General features: G+C 39.0%; 1 protein-coding gene across 1 annotated transcript; it reads right to left on the bottom strand.

Moving 5' to 3' along the window:
* Positions 1-2,069: 2,069 nt before the first annotated feature.
* On the bottom strand, positions 2,070-24,348 carry HABP4 (hyaluronan binding protein 4). Its single transcript, XM_010286395.1, has 8 exons — positions 24,187-24,348; positions 23,384-23,444; positions 14,664-14,811; positions 13,624-13,818; positions 11,822-11,905; positions 5,141-5,309; positions 3,210-3,389; positions 2,070-2,126 (listed from the first exon to the last, which is right to left on the bottom strand). The coding sequence occupies exons 1-8, from the start codon at positions 24,346-24,348 to the stop codon at positions 2,070-2,072; spliced, it is 1,056 nt and encodes a 351-aa protein (XP_010284697.1).
* Between the last annotated feature and the right edge of the window lie 70 nt (positions 24,349-24,418).

The following is a 24,418-nucleotide window of genomic DNA, read 5'->3' as shown; positions in this document are numbered from 1 at the left end:
GAATCAGACTAAAAAAAATAAAGCCAATCCTTTCAGCCTTCCCAGAGAAGTCAGAACTGAACCAACTGCGTTACACCAGGCTCAGCCCAGTAGCATAACAAGGCTTCAAACTTTTAGTAGAAAAAGGAAGGGTTGCTCTTAAGGATTTCACTGCTTTGCTTAGCAGAAAAGAGGTGTTAGTAAAAGATCTTCCAAACATGATGCAAAATAGAGGTGAGCCTTGCAAAGGAGCTCTCCACAACTATACATACACTCATCATTGCAAGCAAGAACAAATAAAATTTCAGCCACATTCTTCCCTGTTTGATGGGATAAGGGGAAGAGCAAGGGAAGAACAAGCAAAAAAAAAAATTCCAAGACTCCCATAGACAAAAATCACTTCTGTTCCACAATCATGAAATTGCTATTTTTGGCAGAAATACCCAAACACCTACTAAAAGAGCAGCAGCAGTGATTTGAAGTAGTAGCTTACTCTTACAAGGTGAAAGAGTAATTTATGTTATTTCATCCAGTTCACTTAAAAAGCAGCAGCATGAGTTTCACTAGCACCAACACTTGTTTGCTTTTGTACATCCTTTCTAATACAGGTTGTCAAGGGTATCTCTATGCCACTAAAACAACCTCCTTGTGGAGTCCAAAAATCATGTTATGGCAAATGGTCTTATAAGTAATTTAACAATGTAAGAAAAGTTCTCTGGGCAGCACTGCCTTGCAGACCGTCTGTTTGGAACATACAGAAAGAGTCAGTAGTCTTTCTAGGATGATTATATCCTACTTCCGTAAAGCCATACCACTGAGATAAGAGTTACTTTAAGTTTCTGAACACTCTTAGAACTTATTCCAAAGCAAGACAATTTTTTCTTCAAGTCTCATCCACTATTTGCTCTCAAAGGAAACTGCTTAGAAGTGGTACAAAAGAAAGTGAGGCAGAGAACAGGAAAAAAGACAAAGGTTGAATTCATCTGCTTTCCCAGTAAATTGAAAGAATGAGTTCAAGTTGAGCAGGCATTTGACGACTCCTTTGAGGCTGACAGCTACTTCCAAAGTGTCCAGTGTGGCTGTCCTCTCATTTCTTTCCCTCATCACTTCCGGCACCATTTCCTTGTTTCTCTCAGATCCCTGGGCTCTGAGTGTCCTCTTTGACAGGGAACAAGTTAGGGTATCTGGCTCAAGCGAGAGAGTACATAAAAGCTGCAAGGACAGGACACCCCCCTTTACCCCCAATGCCACACAAACTCCTTGGTAAGGCATGAAATATTTTAGTTTGTAGTTGCTCCTGCTAAAACTAAAAGCTTCCAGTTTAGTTCTGTCTTTACCTCAAAGATCTAACTTTAATTCACCTTCAAAATCTTCAAAGTAGTTGCAGATTATATCTTGTTATGGAAGCAAGATTTACAGTTAGCTATCAATTAAAAGCATCTGTGCTGCCTTAATTTTAAAGATCACTTCTGTGAGAGATGTGCACTGTTTTGGGTAAGTAAGGTCTGCCATTTACGTCTGGGGTTTGGTGGTTTTTGGGTTTTTTAAACTACGTCCAAATAGCAAAAACATCAATCTGCTACTCTAACTTGTGAAAATAATACCTCAAACCCAAAGCAATGACCACTTTCTTTTATTTGCCAAATTCTGAAAAACTACAACTTGTGATTGTGTGAAATAAACCCTTCAAAGAAACATGGAAAGCAACTTTTAAATGTACAGTGAAATAGAGTTGCAGTTGCAGATCATGTTGTACAATTTATATTTCACCATGGTGGCATGGAGAACTTTATATAATCTCTATATACATATTTTTAAACACTGTACTCTTGAACTTCATTTGAACCCTTGTAGTGAAGTACTGTAAGCCTTCAGACAGTTTCCACAAATGAAGGCAGACACCAGAACCTGTGACAAGATCCCAGCCCACTGCTATCTTCAGAACCCAACCCCATTAGCAGAGGGCTGCAGTGATTCCACACCAAACACTCAAATAACTTTTCCAGTAGAAACAGATTTGCTTTATCCGCACCAGCATAAAACTGGTCTCTTCACAGCTACTTTGATATATCCCCATTCATGATCGCTCTTCAAGCTAAAGCTGGAAAATCTTCAGGATCATCAGGATTTGGAGCAACAAGCGGCACCTATAAAATAAGAAAGGAAGCTTTATAAAAGTGAATGCTTCTCAAAAGCATCTGACAGCTACGTACATTTATTGTACCCTGAAAAGAGCACATTATTCACATTAAATGTTTTGTACCCATTGCTATCACAGAAATGCTCAGCATCTATCTCAGAAGCTATGGCGACTACAATTCCTTCAGTGTGAATGTATTTATAATGCTGATCTACTGCCTGGGGAGGACCAGAAGATAACAAGTTCTGCAGCAGTGAAATGAAGAAAAAAAATAAAGCAATCTCACAGAAAATACTGTCTGTTTTTAGGAGCAGCATTATCTTCTTACAGTCTAAGGCTACTGCACATATTGTAGTTTTAAATTCCATGCTCTGTTATTATAAAAAGCCTTTTTCATTCAGATGAAACAAATGCATCAAATCACTTCTGTATGATTCTGTAAGTTCCCAACCTTAAAGTATTCTACTTGTACTAGATAGAAGTAAATTGAGACCTTCAGTTAGTATGTAGACATGTTTTTCAGCATGCAAATGTTTGTGCATTTGGGGTTGGGTTTTTTGGTTTTTTGTTTTTGTTTTTTTAAGAGAAAAAGGTCAGTGGAAGTTTTTTTGTAATGGTTATACTGAACGCTTCTATCATTCTGTAGGATGCTATCTTAATCTGTAGGATCCCAGATTTACTGATCTCACTCTCAGTAATCAAAGTACTACTACTGTACTCTACTAAAATTTTTTTGTAAGGGATACAAGCCTTTAATCATTTTAATTACTTCCCAATTTATATAAAACTCATTGCAGAAATAAGTCTTCGTTGCATGCTTTCCATAAGTTACCATTACAGCAGCTAGTAAATAGAAACTTTTGAAATGTATGTGTTCAGAGTTGTGAGCCTCAACTGGTATTTAATTTTCAGTAACACGATATGGCTCAGGAACTGAAAATAACCAGGCTAACATACTATGAGGCAGGAATTAGAAATAATTCTGTCACTACAAAAATCAGTAATTCTGCACAAAAAAGAGGGCAGGACACACACACCCCCAACCACCAAAGAAAATCTCCAAGCAAACAAAAAATGTAGAAACCGTTACTACCACTCCTGGTCGAGGTCCTGTCTCCTCAGATCGTCTGCCACGACCACGACCACCTCGTCCTCCTCTTGATCCACGGCCAGGGCGAGGAAGACTCCCAAAATTAATATCCAGCCTAGATGTTATGTCATTCACTGGTCTTCGAAAAACATGAGAATCATCTTCAAAGTCTTTCTGCAACTAAAAAGAAGATCTGGTTAAAGCCTGTAACTTCCATGTACAACCTTTTCCCTTCCCTGATACATATACACACACACATACTTGTATTACAGACTAAGCAGCAGATAAATCAAGATGACATCCAGAATAGAAGACAGGCCTTAACTTGCACAGGGTTTTAACAGAGGCAAGGCAATTGTAGCTTCCCAGATGCCTGGGATAGTTCTTTGTTAGCTCAGAGATTCCTGGCAACAAGATCTTCTGTACCAGCTCTGTAACACTGAAGAGATTTTCCAGAAATATCATCTACAAGGTTTTATAAGGGACTAGAGAATCAGGCTTAAGCTACTTACTCCTACAATTGTCTTCAAGTAATGGTTAAAAGGCCATAGTAAAGCACAGTATTTGGCTACTAACCAATCTATTGGTCTTCTCTGCACCTATGAGATTAGTGTTGTTTTAACTCTGCATATTCCTAGTAGCTAGTGGATGTAAGACTATTTCCCATCATAATATTAACGTGCACTATAGTAATGATAACATATACATAGACTCATCTCACACAGTGATGAATTACTTATTTTGTTCAATGTCTAATACAGGGATTTGACTTGTCCATGTTATGCAGTTCCTGTGCCTCCTATTCTTTGTTCATTTTGACAGGGTCCCTTGATACTGCTAGTCAAGAAACTTTACAGGCAAAAAGACCAGAAACTTGCATGCATGCTTCACACACTTGCATATCCTTTCAGAGCTTGTGAATGATACTCTCCCCACCCTGACCACCATCTCCCTCAGAGTAGTAAGAGGGGATAATGGCAACTGTGACCACCAACAGCCATGCTAAAAAGGATGCAGGCCTCTTCAGTATTTGTGTCTGTCCCTGGAAGTGCACAATGAACTACAGTGATTAAGGCTTAAAAAGCTGCAAGGGGTTAATATTGTAACTAAACAAAGGATAATATACGTATTCATACATTCATGCAGACCTTAAAGATCAAAATCCCATTATGCTAGACTACAGGTATATGCACATACTTCTGTGACCCCTCAAAATCTGAAATCTCAGTAGGCAAGAACCTGTGAAAGAAGCCTCCCTTGTCTCCCCAATCATATCAATAAACTAGACATTCTCCCTGCAATGTCAATCCCAGTAATATAGCAGAATAAAAGTTATGGAAAGCTGGAGGGAAGCACATTGTTATAGAACAAGATCTCCAGAGTTACTTGTAAGAAGCAGATCCCTAAAACTGGGGAAAAAAATAAGCATACATTTCAGGTGCATAGTGAAAGCTGGGATCCAGAACAGATGAGAAATAGGACACTTAGCATCCAGACTAACAGATGCCAAAACCCGAGTTTAATATATACATGCAAGTGTATGCTGGCAAGTAAGCTAAACAGGATTCAAAGTTAGCGTAAGAAGAGTTTAGTAAACAAAGCTCCTCCAGCAGCATTACCAGAGATCTACATAGGTGGCAGCAAGGACACAGGTTTTATACTGTTATATATTGTTAAGACAGAACTATAAGGTAGAACAAGTTGATATATTATGTATTTGCATATAAAATAGGGGTGATCTGATAGAAGAAAGTGAACAGATGGTAAGTTTAAAGCAAGTTTTGAAGCACATATGTGATTACAGTAACAAAGCTTAGATACTGATTTCTAGTGTGTTCAGATTATACTAAAGCTAGAAGAAAGAGAACAGAGACAGTTTCCTAACCCTGGGCATAAAGCAGACGTTACAGAATTCCTGAGGCAATGCTTACATCATCGCTATATTTTGACTTGTGAATCACCACTGCTTTGGAAGGAACAGTGGATTCTGGCTTCCGGATGTTGAATTCAGGCTTTGGTCGATTCTGTTGCTGAAGATTTTTCCACTCATCTAACGTCATTTCTTGAACTACTTCTTCCATTGGCTCTCCTTCAGCAACTCTAAAGGTTTATAGTTGTAAAGTAAAAACCATTAGCTTGCAACATGCCAGGATGAACAAGAACACTAATCTCTAAAGTAAGGATACTAAACAAAACATTTGGAGTGTTTCTCACCAAATTACTAGCCTCCATTTCCCTTAGTCCCCACAGTAACTTGATGTGTGAGTTTTACATTAATGTAAATAGGAAAATAAACTTATGACCCATTTGAAATTAGTCAAATGAACAAATACTGTCTCCAGCCTCCTGTATAAGTTCTGGTATCCAGTTCTGGATACCAGAATATACTTATCTGGTATCATTGTAACTTCAAGCACTTCAGATCCCAGACAAAACCAGTCTGTCTTTTGATCTGGCATATTCTCAACCCTACTGTTTATTTTAACAGTCAATTTACTCCTAGCAAATACAGCCATAGTAAAAAAAGCATATCGAGCAGTTTTAAAACACCCCAATCGCATGGTTTTATTGTTTCGTACTGCAGGATGACAATATGAGAGGGGATTCATGTTTCAGTGCAGCTTTCAGTTGAAAAGACACACCATGGGATCTTCTACACTACTATAACATTGCCTTTGTTAATTTCACAAGATGCTTCTTTGACAGCCTGAGAGAACTGGGGTTGTTCAGTCTGGAGAAGAGAAGGCTCCAGGGGGACTTTTTATAGCAGCCTTCCAATACCTGAAGGAGGCCTACAAGAAAGCTGGAGAGGGACTTCTTACAAGGGCATGTAGTGATAAGACAAGGGGTAAGGCTTTTAAACTGAAAGAGGGTAGATTTAGGTTAGCTATAAGGAAGAAATTCTTCACTATGAGGGTCATGAAACACTGGCACAGGTTGCCCAGAGACATTGTGGATGCCCCACCACCCCTGGAAGCATCCAAGGCCAGGATGGACAGGGCTCTGAGCAACCTGGTCTAGTGGAAGGTGTTCCTGCCCATGACAGGGGGGTTAGATGATCTTTAAGGTCCCTTCTAACACACACTATTCTATGACTCTATGATTTCTTTTGTCAGCTGTAGCAGCACACAAGGAGACAGAATTTATGACCTGGCAAAACCAGCTTAATCCTAGTCCAGTTTTAATTTGTCACGAACTGCAATAGTGATGGTATGTTCAAGGAAAACATATGGAGTATGGTAGAGGCTACCTTGCATATTTTTTAACTGTAAAGACAGAGGTCCGAGGATTTATGCCTGTATTCTTAAGACAAGATTATATAAGACAGAACTGAAGTATAAAACAGCCCTTAATTTTGGTTCTAGGATGACCAGTTTTAAGTGCGCTTCACAGAAAAAGTAAATAAAAATATGCAAGCCTGTACTATATGCCTACCCTCTGACATGCCTTCATGCCCTGTTATTTTGAAAATTACAGCTATATCAACCAGAAGTTAAAATTTAGAAGACTGGTAAGCAGTTTGTAGTTCCATACTGATTAAGAAGATCTGAAACTTTATCAGAAGGACTGTTAAAAAAAAAATTAACCTGTTTACTGAGCTAACCAAACAGGATATTGTTGAAAGACGCAGCTACTTCCAGAAAAACACCAACAGACACTGTTCCATGTGTAAAAGCGTTAAGAACCACTTTACCACAAACATTTCAATTTGTTGTCCTCAAGAGTAAGAAGCCAGATAATTTTAAATCAATTATCTGAAGCTTTAGTTTTATGAATAGGTGTTGGAAAACCAAGACTAGTTGCAAGCACCCAGAGGAAGAAAAAAAGAGAAAGTAAACCAAGAAAAAGGGGCTCTTAAATTGGTTTAATTTCTTTCTAAGCCACTACCTCAAGACAGAATCAGTAAATTGCATATCTGAACTTTAGGAAGCCTTTTGTCCTCCTCTCCCCTTAAGTTTTCACCATGTTAGGGAGACACCATTTGAGTCCTTGGTGAGAGCTGTGGAAAGATACAGAACTAGCTGCAACAAGTATTTGAGAAGTAGCTATCAATCTTTCTATTTGCAAAAGAAAAATCAAGTATTTTAGTGGAGCTTTGAGGCCAGCTCTGTGCAGTTACCTGCAGTGTAATACATAATATATTTTCTGCATTTTCTATGGCACAAAGCTTGCGAAAGAAAAGGGCAATAGTGCAAGTGTTCAAGAATAATGAAGGACTGACCAGTGGTATGAGATACTAAAAGAGACCAAGTAAGTGATTTGAAAACAACCAAAACCACCACCACTAGGAAGGAATAGCAGGAATACTTCTGCTCAGGCAAAAGTATCAGCCACCCAAACACAGAAATAACCACTAGCAAGGCAGAAGGTCTTAAGGAGGGACCCCAACCCCCCAAACCGTGCAAGAGTATTGCAGGTAATGTGGTCAAACTGAACTTTAAATCAACAGCATTTGTCCCTTCTGCAACAGGGTACTATAAGGAGACCCATCAACAGCTTTATTTGGAACGGATGTCATTGCTGGTAGGGTGGAACACAATCTCAACTGAGTCATGTCTTCTATGTGGGAACAGGCAGAAAGTTCAGAATAGAGCTGCAAGACACATATGAGGTCTAAAATATGTGACCTACACAGGAAGCCCTTAAAGAGATGCTCAAGAGGAAACATAACACTAGGAAAAGAAAATTTTGCATATCCATGATGTTAAAGCAAGACACTCAGGATCAAAAAAACCAAAACACAGTAGTTCCTATTTTGAAAGCACTGGGTATTGGAAAGACCATCAAGGGACACTGAAATCTTTCATGTCCTCTACTGATAATCGACAAGACAGGTATGAGAAGCAGCACAGTTATAGTTGGTCACGCCTTGGGTCAGCAAGACTCCTTTCAGATCCAACTTTCTATGATCATAAGATGTCACAAGGACATTCCACCACACAGCAACTTGACCTCTCAAAATGCAATGACAAGTATTGCTTTGAAAAGGACACATATCAAAAACAACCACTTGCCTGTTCTAAAGGAAATACTGGTGGACTTACACTGCAAATGTTTGTATTTTCAACTGCAAAGTACAGTTTGATTTTTACTCCAAAGGATAGTTTCAACTGCCAGGTGATTAGCAGTACAAATTTGTTTTAGGATGCTGAGACTGCCAAGTGGAAACACCTCCCATTAGCGAAGCACAGCAACAGGAACCTGCGTGCCACATTTTGGAGAGAGACTTGACAGTAGCAGGTTATTTTGGGCACCACATCTGCATGGAAGTGCACTCTGTGCATTACTTCTACCTTCTAACCTTATGCATTTTTAGTAACTGCTTGGTGTGCATTTTCATTAATCAGGTTAATAAGATCCTTGGCATACCAACAGTCATGCTTACAAAATATTGCCAGACACACAAGCATGGCCTTTGGACATGAACAAACTGAATTCACAATGCAAGTACATACCAAAACACCAAATGGGAGCCTTCAGTAACAGTTCCTACTGCTCAGTATTTTCAATGATGACCATAATACTCTAGCTACACCTTGTTTACTGCATGTACCTCTCTTGTGGGATCTGCTCTACATGAGCACATAAATAAGCAGAAGAACTGCAAATGGAAAAGAATGGCATTCAGCTCTGTTCGCTGATTATTTTCATAGCATTAAAAATAATGATAGTGATCTTCAGATCAGGTTTTTGTATTATTCAGCTGCACAAAGCAAATTTTTATTCAGCTTTTATCAAGAAGTTAGTAACATGAATCTCTCCTATTAAAGATCATTTACAGCAGCATTACCACCAGTTATAGCAAAATTCAAAGTTAAAACAACTTAAGACCAAGTGACAACTGTACAAGTTAGCCACAGAAGAAAAAACACTGAACCAAGTACTTTTGAGGATCTGGCCTGGTCTATAGATAGCTTTATGTTACTATTAAAAAAAGACCCCCAGAGAAACCAACAAATAAACAGGAGAGGTAAATGCTCAAACTTGAAGACAGATTTTGAACACTTCCTATTAAATGACCAGAAAAATACATAGCTTGACCAAAAAGGAAGAAAGTCCTGTGTGAAGAAATGGAAGAAAACCCCACAGAATAAATACTAAGTCTGCAAATACCTTTGACAGGAATTGATTAGACTGTATGTCATACAGAATAAAAAAGGAAAATGTATTCATTTGAATTACCAGTTAACACAGTGTGTTACATTGTTCAAACTGTGAAGAAAGAGCTGCTTTCTCTTGAACTTGAGGAAAGCTTATGCTGCTGTACTACTTATTACTTACAGAAAAAACCCACAACTACTAGCATACAGTTTGGGATGCCATAAACAGAGATAGATATTGTTGATACACTCAAGGGAATTTGAAGATATGGGAAAAAGTTACTTCATTTATATATTGTAGAAGTATTAAAGAAACTCTTGTCCTGCAATACTTTGCAAATGGAAGCTCAAAAACAGCAATGTGGACACCATCCCAAAGGCAAGACCCGGTAAATTACAGAAGCCCATGGAAGTCTTTCCAGAGTTGCACTGAAATCAGCCAGTATCACACCAGAAAGCTATACAGTATCCCCACGCAGAAGGATTATTCCCAATTTCCAGGAATACTTTTTTTCTTTTAAATGGAAACAGTTACAACAGGAAATAGCGTGAGAGAAGAAACAAACCCAGGTTTTCCATCTGTTTCTCAGTATAAGCACACAACTGCAATAAAGCAGTAAAAATGAAATGGATTCCTTGGAGCTGCTGCATTTAGGAGTCAAAATGAGAACATTCCTAGCAGTAGCTTAAGGAAACAGACCCCTACACCCTCAATATTGAAGCTGTAATGAAAGCAAAAGGTAGCCCAGCTAGAATCTTTTGCTGGTGTATGTTACCTGCCAGAAGACAGCAACTCTGGAGAGCAGGGGCAACCTAAGCATACAAGACCTTAAAATACATCCTGAAGCCTGAAAAACATGCCCTACCAGCTTTTGCTTTTAAATATTAAAAGAACAACAAAAATAATTCCACCTTGTTAAGGTGTATGCCATACAACCACTCCTAATTACCTAGGCACTATTCGCACAATGTCTCCTGTTCTATCACATAGTCACCAAGCTAACGCTGCCCCCAAAGCTTAAGTGCAACGAGGTATATGTGATTTGTATACAGATTTGTGAGTCTTCAAGACAGCACTTCCTGCACTGAAAAGAGTGCACGATGCAGAATTTTGTACTTTTAGGTTACTGGCATTTTTGAATCTTACAGATTTCAGTAGACTATTCCTAAATGAAGCTTTTTTAAAAACATGGAGAAGTAAAATCTCCAGAGAAAGGCTCTCAGTCTGACTGAATAGCTAGTGACCTCTGAGAAAGGGAAAAGAACTAAAGACAACTGGCAGATTCTGTCAGATGCCTTTGCCACTACATGTACTTCTCATGCCTTACACTCTTCAAAGGAACTGATGTCAGGACACATCTGTGAAGAGCTTGAATTGGAGTAGAAAAAAATACAAGTCTGAACTAAGTAAAGGCACCAGTGGTTTATGAAAAAAGCTTAATAACTGTTCTCATTTAGCTAATACAGTGTATTTTTGACAGTTTACCTATACTACCCATCCGATTTAAGGTAGTCTAGAAACAGCTTTCTGGAAATCTAATCCTAGTCATTCAATTTCAGAGACAAATTTCCCCAAAGTATACATACCTCTAGTTACAAATTAAAAAGTTTAAAATTAAAAGAATCAAAGGTGTATCAGCTGAACTTCTTACGGGCTATACAACCTGAACATACAAAACAGGTGTTGTAGTCTAGTCAGCTTTATAATTAAGAAATGAACCAAGGCCACTAACACCTGGAGCTGCATCGTTAGGTAAAAAAGGCTGCATAGCAAGCTAATTTATCTTCATAGCATAAGAGAAGGCTGACATATTGCACTGACCCTCTTTAACTCATTAGGAGGTATTCACCATATGCTATGTGCTATTTGATTATTCTTTAAAGTCTTACTTGGACAAGATTGTCCAGTTACCTTTTCGTAAGCTAGTGTTTATTTGCTGCGACAAATTCTCATTGAGCATTGCTAAGAATGAAAGCCAAAAGATGAGGGGCAGTTTCCTCTCTCAACGTCCCCACTTCCAAGGCTCGCTGCAAGACCATTTCCAGCCAGTTTTTCCAGTTCTACAGAGGCCCTCCATGAATAGATGACAACTGCACAGCATTAGTGACTGATGAAAACTGACTTAAGAGAATTTTATCTTCATCTATTTGAAGTGTTTGTACAACTGCACAGGCATCTTGAATACCTTTTTCTTATAGTTTTCACAGATTAGCCAAGTCAAAAAGGTAACAGACAGTATGTAGCTCCTCAAATTATTAGCAAATCTTAGAAACATAAGCATCACTGGGCAATTAAATGTAATCTGCAGCTGTATAAGCCAAGCTTTAGTCAGAATTAGGGATGCATTTTCTTGACTCACAAATATAGACAAAGCTTTTCTATTTTTAAAGATGTGCACTAGCAAAACTTCACCGTTCACATTTCATGTGTGCCTCCCAATACAAGTATATCAGTAACAGTCAATTGGATTTTTTTGCATTTAGAAAGAAAATATTTTAGTCAGACTGTACTTGTTAAGAGACTCTCCTTCAGATGCCCCTGGCAGCTCAGCTGTTCCTGCAGTCTCTTCCACAGTGGCAGTCTGTTCCATCCCACTAAAACAGTAAACAAAAAAGAAAACACCACACAGTCTTCACGGGTCACATTGCAGAAAAACCTTTTTCCAGAATTCCTTGAGAGGGGAAAAAAGTAGAGGAGAATAGCTCTAGAATAATAAGCAGAAAATAGATCTAAGTGACTAGTTGAGCGACTAACAAAAGTGAGAAATATTATGAAAATCCGACTGCTATGTACTTTTAATCAAAACAAGTGAAAAGCATGCATGAAGACAATAATTCAATCATGAATACTAATACCAGTACTTGGTTACAGGATATCACTGATGTTTGAGTTTTACCGTCTTAGTAGTTGAAATAAAAAGGCAAATTCATGCTCCAATTTCATATTTTCTGTAACATGGACATTAGTTCACTGTCAAATGAGAGCAGGAGCATACTTATTTTCATTCCCCTGGTAGGTATACATATTTAAAATTAACACCTGCTAGCTTTGTTGCATCATTGAGCACAATTAAGGCACAGACATGCTTTTAGAACTGTTTAGACAACTCTAATTTAATGCCACATCTACCAAATGCACATCACAAGAAAGCATTGACATCCCATGTTTATGTCATAGGTTCTGATGCTACTGAACTAAAAGCTTGACTAGGGAGAATAAATGTAAGGAATCTTAAATTTCTTGTACTTTATATTCACACAGCGTTCCCTGACATCTTAGCTACTTCTGTGCTTCTGGTTGGCTACTTTTGTGCTATCATCTCAGAACTACGTTAACCTAGCTGATCTTTTGTTTTGAAAAGCCAGAGTACCTAACCAATCTTTTACTTTTAGTATGAAATGTTATAGAAGAGATAGAAGTTAGTACAACCTTTCAGAAGAACTTGGAATACCAAGCCACAAATTATTACCCATCAAGGCTGTATTTTTCAACTTTTTAGCCAGATTGTCTGAATCCATGATCTAAGTTTTAAAAATAAATTTTGTTTTTAAAACAATTTTGTGAATGAATGTGTATGTGGCCAAAGATGTTTGCTGTAAATTCAAAGCACGGCTTTTCCTCTGTCCTTTACCAGCCTTCAATTAAAGAGTTATTACATAAAACTTGAGAAAAAGAGACTCGACTTTAAGCCCACTAACAGAGTTTCAATCTTTTAATTGGCATTTTGTAGCAACGCCACTAAATATCAGAGTCCCCCTTACTTGACCATTGAGAAGAGTCATAACTTATTTCAGTTAAATGACAACCTGGCCCCAGTCAAAAGATGTATGGCACTCTTCATTGAGGAACCGTCACCATACCTTTGCTACAATTTAATCTCACCAACATGAGAGACAAGTTCAGAAAACTGTAAAACTACGTTCATCACAACAATTAATAGAAAGCAAGGCTTATGAAGCTCAGAAGGGACATGAAACTGATCAACAGTAAATGATGACCTAAGGTGGGCCATGAAAAATGATGACCTACAGTGGGCACAAGCATATGTTGTACCTTGTATTATCGTTAACTGTTTCCCAGTTGTGAGCTCCACTTCCACCCTTTTTGTCAACTGCTTTCATTCCTCTATAGAGAGAAACAGGGTTCTGTGAGTTTAAGAGCTTTTTTTTCATTAGGACCCCAACCTAAAACCAGTATTGACTTTTTGCCAGCCAAATGGCTGTAGAAGGGAACAGAATATTTGAGACACTACTGCAGTGCTGAGTATTGTTTACTTGTACACAAAGTAAGAAGCAGCACATAGAACACTTACGTTGTCTCATACCCACTTTGTCTTTCCAGTTCCCATCTTCCTCTTTGGTCAAAGCCATCAAAACTTCTATTTATTCCAGCACCTCTTCCTCTACCTCGCATTCCACGTCTTCCTCCTCCACGACCTCTTATTGGCCTTTCATAGCTTAATCTTTCAATTGGCCTAAAAAGAAGATTTCTAGTCAGATTTTTGTTCCTACAGAACAGTTAACAAGAAGCAAAAAATTCCTACAGTTGTATTTGTGCAGCTGTGGGAGACATAAGAGCTACTGCACAATTTTTAGAATGTATCTTTACATGGCACACAATACTGTGGTATTAGTTTTGTCATTAAAAATGGACATAAACTGAACTCAGGGGGAATTACTACAGATAACAGGAATAGAAAGTTCAGCTGTTTATTTGATAACACTGAAAACATTAGAGAAGATAAATAAAACACTATAAAACTATCAAATCTTCAGCAACTTTATCAGGCAATAGGTCCACTGTCTAAACCCAGATTTATATGCAACTGCTAAAGATTTCAGGGAACTTGTTAAATACCAACTACTGTAATGTAAAGTAAGAACAGCCACGCTCTTAAGTGTTAAAGGTTTTGGTGGAATTTTCTAGTACTTAAAGAAAGCGAAATTGATATGTATTCACTGTCCAAGCAGTAAACTGTATTACAAAGGTTTATTTTCACTTTGAACAGTAAAATTCATTCAACTTGGAACCTGCACCACATGTTCTGCAAAGCTCAGTACACAAACTCAGAAATGAACATTTATGTTGTTGACTAGGGGTTACAGTTTCAGATCTTTGCACTTTTCGGTTTTGCCTTATATTTCTAACATTTAACAAAACCATCCATACCAATTTGCCAGGAAACCAAAATTAGAGCTCTGATGGGAATGAACTAAATCATCTTGCAATGAGTTTCCACGCTAGTAGTGCAACCATGCCTTCAAGTCACGTCTGGCTACTAGATCCATTTTAAGAAGGTTAAGTCTTTCCCTTCCCACCCCTGTGCAGATCCCCCGTCAGTGCGATACATACCCTTCCATGGTGAATTCTGCTTGTCTTACTGTTTCACAGGAACGGTAGTCCCTGAAAGATGATCTCCGTGCAGTTTTGTCTTGTTTCACCTCTGCTCCTCTGTAACCAAAGCCTTGCTGTTCTCCCTGCTTCGGTCCTCGCCTGTAGCCTGAAGACACAAACACACACCCGCCTATAGATTACAAACAGTTTAATAACTGAATCGCAGTTACCAAACTACTGACTGAAATGAGTTGGTTACACCTTACAGTGTTCTGCTTTATCCTCTCCAATCCCAAGTCCACCAAAATACTAAAAGCAGTTACAGCTGATGTTGCCAGACACCATCTGTTTTAAAGACATCTACTTACCTTCCCTTCTGTATTAATGAACTTGCCTCAGTCAAAAAATACTACAGATGTTGACACAGTTCAGATATTTCCAGAAAAGACAAGTTAAAGAAAAATCTCATTTTGCTCACATTAAGTCAAAGAAATGGAGAACAAAAACTGTTTCTCTCATGTTCGCTTAAAGATCTTGCTAGTGTACTACAGGACAAAGCAGAGAAGCTTCAATGCACGACATCAATTGCGAAATGGCTGCAGGATCAATGAAGGTGGAGGAAAGAGAACCATCAAAGACAGGTGTTAGTTGTTGATCATGAGACAACACACCTCCTGCCAAGTTAGCTGAATTTATAAGTCTGAGCCTCCATCTCTACTCTAAGCTCATGGCTGTGGCATCCAACAACCAGAAGGGGGTTATGTCCTACTGTTCTATGGAGAACAGGACCGTTCACCAACACTACAAGTCATGGAATTTAAGTAGCAGAAACCCAAACTGTTAAGTACAAAGGCTCCAACACTATCAATTGATCCTAGAATGTCAACATATTGCAAGATAAAATGTATTTAAGCATTTTGGGGTTTTGTTTGGTCGTTGTCAGAGTAGCAGGCTGGGCAGGGTGAATGCAGAGAAGCTGTGTGTTAGAAAAGAGAATAAACTGAGGTTACCCACTCAAACCATATACATCTAGCGTAAGATTAAAGTTCATTAGGTGCTTCCTTGCCCATTTTCCCACATTCTGTGCTCTACTTAATCTTAAGTTCTCCAGAAGCAAGCAAGCCTTCTGTCTGCTAGGCCCCTATACTTATACTTTTGACTGAAAAAAGTGTTGGTTTAAGTCAATCAAGCAAGAATCTACACAAAAACTGCTCTCAGACCAACAAAACTGAGCTATTCTTTCCACAAAGAGCACCTGTGCCATGCTAAGCAAAGTTACTGAACTCAGGTTAGTGGACAAGTCCTGGCTACTATGCCTCTGTTGCTAGCACATAAAGAAAAAAGTCTATTCTATGTCATAATATTAAGATACAAATTAATTCATATCTCCATAGAAATGCTCATAAGAACTCTGATTAACACTTAGGTGGCAAGCTTGAAGTCTGCAACATAATGTTTAAAAAGAAAACTTCCAAAGAACTATCCACTCAGTCAATAAGGTAGAAGAGTGGTAAATAAAGCTTTTTGTCACGCAGTAAGGACAGCTGTGTCTGTACACAGAAGATAGTTTTATTTATGTGCAGAAGCAAAATATATTCAAGTAATTCTCTCTTACTGAGATTTAGAGTTGCTCAATCCTTAGCGCAGCAAGCATATTTGTATCCCCAAACTTACAATGTAATCTCTGGATAAAGGACAACTTTTAAAAGCTGACTCAGAAACTTTCCAAATCAGGATGCTTTAATAAAATGCAAAATTATAAAGAACACAGAATTGTACATGCTTTTGGAAAACATGTCTGCTCTATACCCATCTCAACTACACCACCAACTATACAGGTGTTAATTACAAATTTGAATCTTGCTGTGGAAAAAGTGACTACTCATTTCTGACCTAATTTTTACTTACTTTGTTTGGATCTGAATGTGCAACTGCAATAGAAGAGTGCATTTTTATTTATTTTTGAGCCTCTTGCTGGCTATCAGAAACATCAGTTATTCTAAACAGAATAACTTGGCAAGAACGCAGTAGTCAGAGACCACCTTCCCTATGTACTTAGCATTAACCTCAATTTCACCTCCAGATTCAAAGAGCTCCTTAGGACTAGTAAAGCAATGCCCTAAAAATGACGATGCAAAACTCATTTTAAAAAGATGGTCTCTGGTTCTGTTATCCAGTACCACTTAGAAGTACTTCAAAACAAGTCTTCTTGCCAGATATGTCAGTGTATTACATGTCAGTAGCACTGACCGTGCTAGATAAAACAGTCAGCTCTACTCTGATTTCGGTGCAAGGCTATTTCAGTTCGACTAACAGGAGTCTGTAATTACTGCAGATGGATTTTAAGTACTAAAAAGATTATTTTTGGCACTTATTACCAACATAAAAACATTTTAACTGGTTTGACAAACATGCAGCAGTGGATTGAAACGGTATACAGCAACTACACCTCTCTAAAATGGTGAGAGACCCTCAGACCAGAAGCTTGTGGGCCTGCTTGTGAACCAGTTCAAATACCAGCACAACTTTCATCTCTGCATATAAGGGCAAATTAAACCCGAGCTTGGCAGCAGTGATGCATAAACTATCCAATTTTAATCCTCTGTCATATGTCTGTCCTTAAATAAAAATTTATTTAAGGAGCTGAAGGGCCACTTACCCTTTGGGGAAGAAAAAACCAACAAACCAAAACATGAGCTATCTTGTGTAGTGCTGCCATGCTAGCTTTCACTTAAAAAGAATAGGGCTATGCTTTGAATGCTCATCAACTACCTCTCCAAGTACACCCCAATTTTGTCTGCTTGTTCACATAGACGTAAACTGGTATGTAGGTTTTCTTCAAAGCCACAAAAAGGGTTCTGGAGTTTTGTGGATCATCTACTTGAGGTCTTACAAACACGGTGCTGAAAACTGAAGACAGCTCTTTCCCAGTTACCAAGATTACCCTCTCTTTAAGGTGGTTTCCCTGTGTCTTACGGTAAGATCTGTAACCTCTATTCAGCTGAAGACATTGCCCACCGTTCTCCACCTCACCACCACTTCCCCAAGAGGTTACTGCAGTATCCCAGTCTGCAGGCTCAGTTGCTTCTCACTTTACTTTCTAAACTGAGAAATCGGAAAAGAAATATGATGCTTAAACTGTTCCAACAGACCTAGCCTTTTTTCAGAAGCAGCTGAGCTATTATTAGAAAGACATCTATAAATACTAAAATTACCAGGTACTAGGACTAGGCATTGATAAAGAAAAAAGCCCAGTTTTGCAAGCCACTGTTAAAACTGAATCATACAGAGCTAACATACTTAAGCACTTGCCACTTTCCCCACAATAATACCATCAGTATTAGTTTTGGTTATACTGCAGCATTTAGATAGTGAGACCTCCTAGGAAAGTGTTTTTAATAAGCATGTATCAACAGAACTTGCAAGCAGGAAAGCAGAAATTCTGTTTAAGACCTGCATTGCCTGGTTTCCCAGACACAGGATCTGTGTATTGACAGACAGATTTAAAACACCACACCAAAACATTTTGCTTTTGCAATAGTGTTGCCTAGGTCTCACCAAGTTTCTCCATCCTTATCTGTCCTCAAACAAGTAGAACTTTTGCTTGGGCAGAGAGAGTTTTCTAGGTTTTGTGGGCTCTTCACCAGCCCCCACAGAGACAGCATGTTCTCTGTTTTTTTACTTTTCAGTTTTAAGGGAAAAAGGGGTTTTTGTGCAGCAGATTGACTTTAGACAAACACCACAAGTGCCCAGCTTGGAACAGCTACCAGTGCCTACAAGCTAGAGCAGAAATCCTGCTGTTTCCCCCATTCCCTTACGTAGGGAACATGGCAGCAATTCACGGGCTGAGGGAGGTTACTGCTGCAAAGAGCACCAAGACTTCATACTCTGTCCCAAAATGCGGTTGACAATGCTGCACCATAGTGTTTTATGATTTCTCACACGCCTGAGAACTGACTCATCCCACCAAAACAGGCGACACTCAAAGCCAGTGAGATGACTCCATCAATACTGTATTTCCACAGAAGCAGCCTGGGATGAAGAAGTACCAAATGACAAGTTACTTCTATTTTGCCCAAGCAGCACAGACAGGAACAGAGCAAAGGCAAATGGGGTGTAGTTTTGACTCAGTTAGGACGAACACTAGAGCAACCATAGTCACCAGATGAGAGACTTGTATATCTTAGAACACGTTTGAAGACAAAAGCAACAGCAAAATACTTTGCACCTGGCAATCTATCCTTGGAGATTTTCTGAATCACAGACTACAAGCATCGATTTATGGAGGACAGATCCACAGATGAGCTGCCATGTCTTTACCCAGACTGCTGTCTGACTAGATACAGGCTTTGATACGTAAATGTCACCCTACAGCAAGAAGTGACATAGGTCAATTATAGTCTCTGTAGAAAAAGCATTCTTTCTCCTTATTTCACAAAATCTGTCTGAAATTATATCCCTTTATTTCTGTAAAATAAGAAAACCACAAATATTCTTTGCCTTCTCCGAGTCTCACATGCAGTTCTAAATACACTCCTTTGTATCCTCAGACACTTCCTCTCAAAACAAAAACCTTAAATTTAAATTTCTCCCAATACATAAATCATGCTGTAAGTTTCATCATGCACGACACTCTAGTGTGCTGCTTCTAGCTTTAACATCTTTGAGGTGACAAAAAGAGCAGACACCTCAAGACATGGAAGGAGAGATTCCTTTCAAAGGCATAACAATTCCTTTTCCATTTTCCGTGCTACTGCTACCTCAGCAATTCCCAACACTGCTGCTCTCCTAGATGGCAACTGGCAATGCTGCTCTACTCAGTCCCAGTAACTCCAAGCTTCTTCCTAAACTACAATAGTTTGAATTAGAAAATTCTTTCACACTGCAGTATAGCTTGCAGTGCTGCCCTCCACCTCAATCCACGTTCTCCCATACATTTTTTTTTTTTTTTTTTTTACACTTACTGATAGTGAATTTCCTCCATCATTTCATAGCTCATTTACAGTATGTAATTTGTGCCACTGCCCTGCAACTCTTCTTCTACTGGGCTAAATAACCTTGTACCAGCAACCTTTAGTTATTTATCCCTCTTGCAGCTCTTTCAGCACAGACTTTGCACCCACATACATACACAGAAAATAAGAAATTTCAACTCTGCCTAAAACTTTTCACTTCCAACAAGTTTCAGCTGTATTGTAGATGTTAAAACAAAGCTAACAGCAGCACAAACACTGAGCCTAAATTCAAATCTCTCTCCATTCATTCCAAGAGACACTTCTTTCCTCTACTTTCAGCTTAACAGCTCATCTTTAAATGAAAAAATCTGAGACTCAAGAAATAATTTAATGGGAGTTCAGAGAAGATGAAGTAAGCACAAAATCCAAACAGGACTGCTCTGGTTGGTCTGGAATGAGGGCAAGTGGAGAAGTTGTGCTATAATTCAGGGATATCTGTCATTAATTATGGCTACATGCTAAGACACTGCTTCATTACCATCTCAGTAATGCAAAAATACCTACACATGAACAAATTCTCTTCCTTCACAATAAAGCTATGTAACTGGAAATAGTACACCACAGTTCACATTCTCAGTGACTTATTTTGCTATCTTTCAGAGTATAGCAGATTTAAGACTGCACAAACAGTTTTACTTACTTCCCTTTGCATGTGTGTGTCCATGTGATTTTAATTCCAAACTTCAAACAATTAATTTTGTGAACTAAAGCATGGCTAATTACACCATTTGCAGAATAATACCACAGTATCCCAAAATACAAAAAAGGCTTCAGCTATTGCATGCAACACATCAAAGACAGACACATGGAGTTAGACTATTCTGCAGTATTTTGTTCTCAATGTGTACCAGTACTCAACTACAGAATTGCCTACTGCAGCTTTCTGCTGGACAATCCTTATGACTATGTAGCTGAAAGAATGATATTGGAATAAATTACTTAAAAATAAGAAAACTGCAGTCAGTATAAGATAAAATTCCTCAGAAGCACTCCATGCCATATTAACTTAAAATCATAGCTAAAAACTCAAACACGTAGTATTCAGGAACTACATCTAAATGTTACACGAGTCATCAAATGTACATGAAAGAAGAAAACCTTTTAGAGGTATTAGCAACAAAGGTTTAGAGATCTCAACAGAACAGAGCTTATTACTGCATGATCAACAAATTTAATTTGCCTGGACCAGTAAAGAATGCAAGCTCTGCAACTGGGCCTTTTGAATAAAGAGCTGGCAAATGCAGTTTGGCCACTGTGCTAAGAATGAACTGAGTTAACATTAAGTGGTGAAATTATAAGAGCTGTAATACCTATAAACAGCCTTTACCCAAATCCTAAGCATACAGTCTAAAAAAAAAGAAACAAAAAACAGCAGTCAGTAAAAAAGAAAAAAATACATCACTAAGGTCAAAGGTGTAGGTTTTGCTAGGCTATAAAATAGGAGTCCATTTTCTCCTTAAAGAAAAATTAAAAATAGTCTACTTAGGGTTGTGTCAATTCATAACAAATAGTTTGAATTTTAAAGGTCTAAGTACTGGATTATCTGGCAAAGTCCTCTTAGGAGTTTTGTTTGAAATTGAAAACATCTCCAGAAATTAAGTAAAACCTCCTCTGGAAAAGGCAGGGAAGAACTAAATGAAAAAATGTTGACTTACAGAACTTTGCAAGTAAACCTACCACTAACATCAAAACATAACACTGAAACAAGTCTGAGGCTACTGTAGAACTTTTTATGTTGCAAGATTGCTTGCTTCAAGTTTTTCTAAAGGTAAAAGCTATTTTGTTCTGATTTAATACGCTCAAGAATTAATGCAATAACAAAAAACCTGAAACTTTTAACAGGACTTTTTGTAACCCAAACAAGCAAAACACCCCAGTACTTAGATAAAACAGGCTGGAGGGCATCCAGAGGAGGGCCATGAAGATGATCAAATGGCTGGAGAGCCTGCCCTACGAGGAAAGACTGAAGGAGCTAGGTCTTTTCTCCCTGGAGAAGAGAAGGCTCAGTGGGGGACACATCATGGTATTCCAGTACTTGAAGGGCAGCTACACAGACAAGGAGGCTCTCTCTTCACAAGGAACCACATGGAGAAGAAAAAGGGGCAACAAAGTGCAAGTTGCACAAGGAGAGGTTTCATCTCAGTATCAGAAAGATATTGATAACAATCATTCATTGGAACAACCTCCCCAGGGATGTGGTGGAATCCCTGTGACTAGAGGTTTTCAAGATGCAGTCGGACAGGGTGCTAGATGATCTCTTCTAGGTTGCCTTTCCCAGGAAAGGTTGAACCAGACAATACTCTGAGGCTCCTTCCAACCTGGGCTGTTCTGTGATGATTATGAACACTAGTACAACACAGGCTAAATTTTGCCATTTCAACCATAATACCAGAATCTGATTCAGCCATTCAGTTGGGTCTAGATGCTTGTTTATGGTGTTTCACTAATTTCTCACCAGTGAAATGAAATTATGCCCAAAATCTGAAAAAAAGTTGGAAAAAAAAAATCACTACGACTGGAAACAAAGTGTTTTACATTTGTTGGTTTTTTTTTTTAATACAAGTTTAGTCATTAGTTTCACAACTTACCAATTTTAATCAATACTATTTATTTCCCCAAACAGAGGTGCACTCTTCTAGCAATGAGCCCATCATTAGAAGCTTTATGCCAAACTGAGCTGACATGAGGACCTTCCCAAGTGCCTACTCGTTCTCAACTGTTAAGCTGATAGCCCCCTAAATCTTTTACTGTATCCAGAAGTTTTCTGGTTGAATCTTGTATAACAAATCAAGTTTGTATGGCCCAAATAAAAAGCTGCCCCCCCCCCCGACTTTTACGTCAATCCACCACTTGCTTTATATTTGTCAGCTACACCATCACTGTATTTGCCCTAAGTCAGAGTGCGATCCCTGTCCTTCAGGCTTGCTAAGACAGCACATCCAAAGGAGAAGCACACAGACAGGACCAAGTCTCAACTCTCTGCCCTGGTTTAGCACCCTGAGCACTATATCTTTACAGTCCTTACGTCACAACAAGCCCAAGATATAAACATACAGTGCTCACAAAATCCAGGATAACCACTTCCTTTAAAGAAGAAAGTGCAGCATTTTTCAGAGCAAATAACTATTCTTAAGATCAATGCTAATTCACTTTCACAAAAGCTACTATAAGCCAGCAGTTTTTTCTCTATTTTAAATTAGCAGGAAATTAAAACAAGGTGCACATGCCTGATGTCTATGTGAGAAACTGGGTTTCTCAACGTAGCAGAAAATAGTCAAAGATACTCCACAGGTAACCATGTATTACCACATTCAAAAAGGTATTCAAAACCTCTATGCTTAAGATACCCATAGACAAGTACGAGGTAAAGGGTGCTCTTTCACCTACTTCCTCACTCTTGGTAGGTTACTGATAAAAGCCAGTTCTTATTCAAGAACATTTTTGTCAAAACTTGAGGCTCTGTTGATCATTGAACAGGCTCCTTTGCCTTCTGTGCTAACTACAGCAAAGTATCCTTTAAATAAAATAAGCCTATTACTAGTGTAAGTATTGGTCTTGGAGGCAGAGATCTCTGACAAAGTCACATTAACACCTGCCGAGGAAAGTTAATGAGCAAAGATGCTCATTAACTAGTGCATATTCAGCATTGAAGGATTCTCTGCTCCACAAGGTCACATAATCACTGATGGAGCAGTGTTAAGACTGTGAGCCTAAGCAACAGACTTGGCAGCACTAGCAACGTCTTGATGGAGCAATAACCCCGATTCAGAGGCCTCACCTTTTTCTAGGGCATAAAAACACACAGTTGAGTTACTGTGAATTTAACAGGAGCTTTTACTACAGGAAGAGATTAATACCTTAAAGAACAGTTAACGTGTTAAGCTTCATTGCCCACTGCAGGAGAATAGGAATTCACAACAACTCAAGCAAGTAAAACCAGAGTTTTCTGTATGGAGATTCTCAATATTTGGAAACCATCAGACAGCTCTCAGATACTTTAGATATTGAATCCAGCAACCTGAAGCTCAATACCAGGTAGGTAATAAGTCACACTCACAAAAACCCCTCCAAATGCAAGGAGCTGCAGAACCTTCAGCTCCAAAGAGGGCCGTGCCAGACATTCTGATATAAAAGTTGACTGGCTCCATACTCCCCCAAGCAGCATTTAGCCTCAAAACCTAGCAGCTGACAAACAACCTTGATCATCCCTGAAGAGCGTGCTAAAGGGTTCACCCAGGAAATAAGTTTTTATTCAAAGGTTTGGGCATCAGTGCAAGCTTAAGGCAAACTAGGCACAGACGCCTGGACACGTCATAACCCTGAAGAAGCGGAAGTGCCAGAAAACTCACAGGTACCAAGAAAACAAGCCGGGAAGCGTCAAACACCTAAGGGAAATGGCCAGGGTGACAAGCGATGACACGCATCAACAGGGATGCGAAGCCAGCATGAAAACTAGAGATGCTGCAGTGGATGAGTACGCACCCTTCCATTTGTCCCTCAGGCCTGTTTCTGAAGTTTTCATTTACACGTCCAAAGCCGCGTTTCGCTCCCGAACTCCGCCGCGCCGGCTGGGAGCGCTCCGCCAGACCGCGTCGGGAGCGCGCCCGAGTACGGAGCCCCGGAGGAAGACTCCGGTTGTCACTTGTTTCTCCGCCGGGACTTTGAGGTGCGCATTCAGAACGACGCATAGCCACACCAAACTGGGTTTTCTCAGCCTTGCTTTGACCCCGTTACCGACCAGCGGCGGCACGCCACACC

Source organism: Phaethon lepturus, unplaced genomic scaffold, assembly GCF_000687285.1.
Source record: "Phaethon lepturus isolate BGI_N335 unplaced genomic scaffold, ASM68728v1 scaffold17124, whole genome shotgun sequence".
Taxonomy (NCBI): Eukaryota; Metazoa; Chordata; class Aves; order Phaethontiformes; family Phaethontidae; genus Phaethon; species Phaethon lepturus.
The sequence above is the reverse complement of the archived record's forward strand: the minus strand, read 5'-3'. Positions and strand labels throughout refer to the sequence as shown.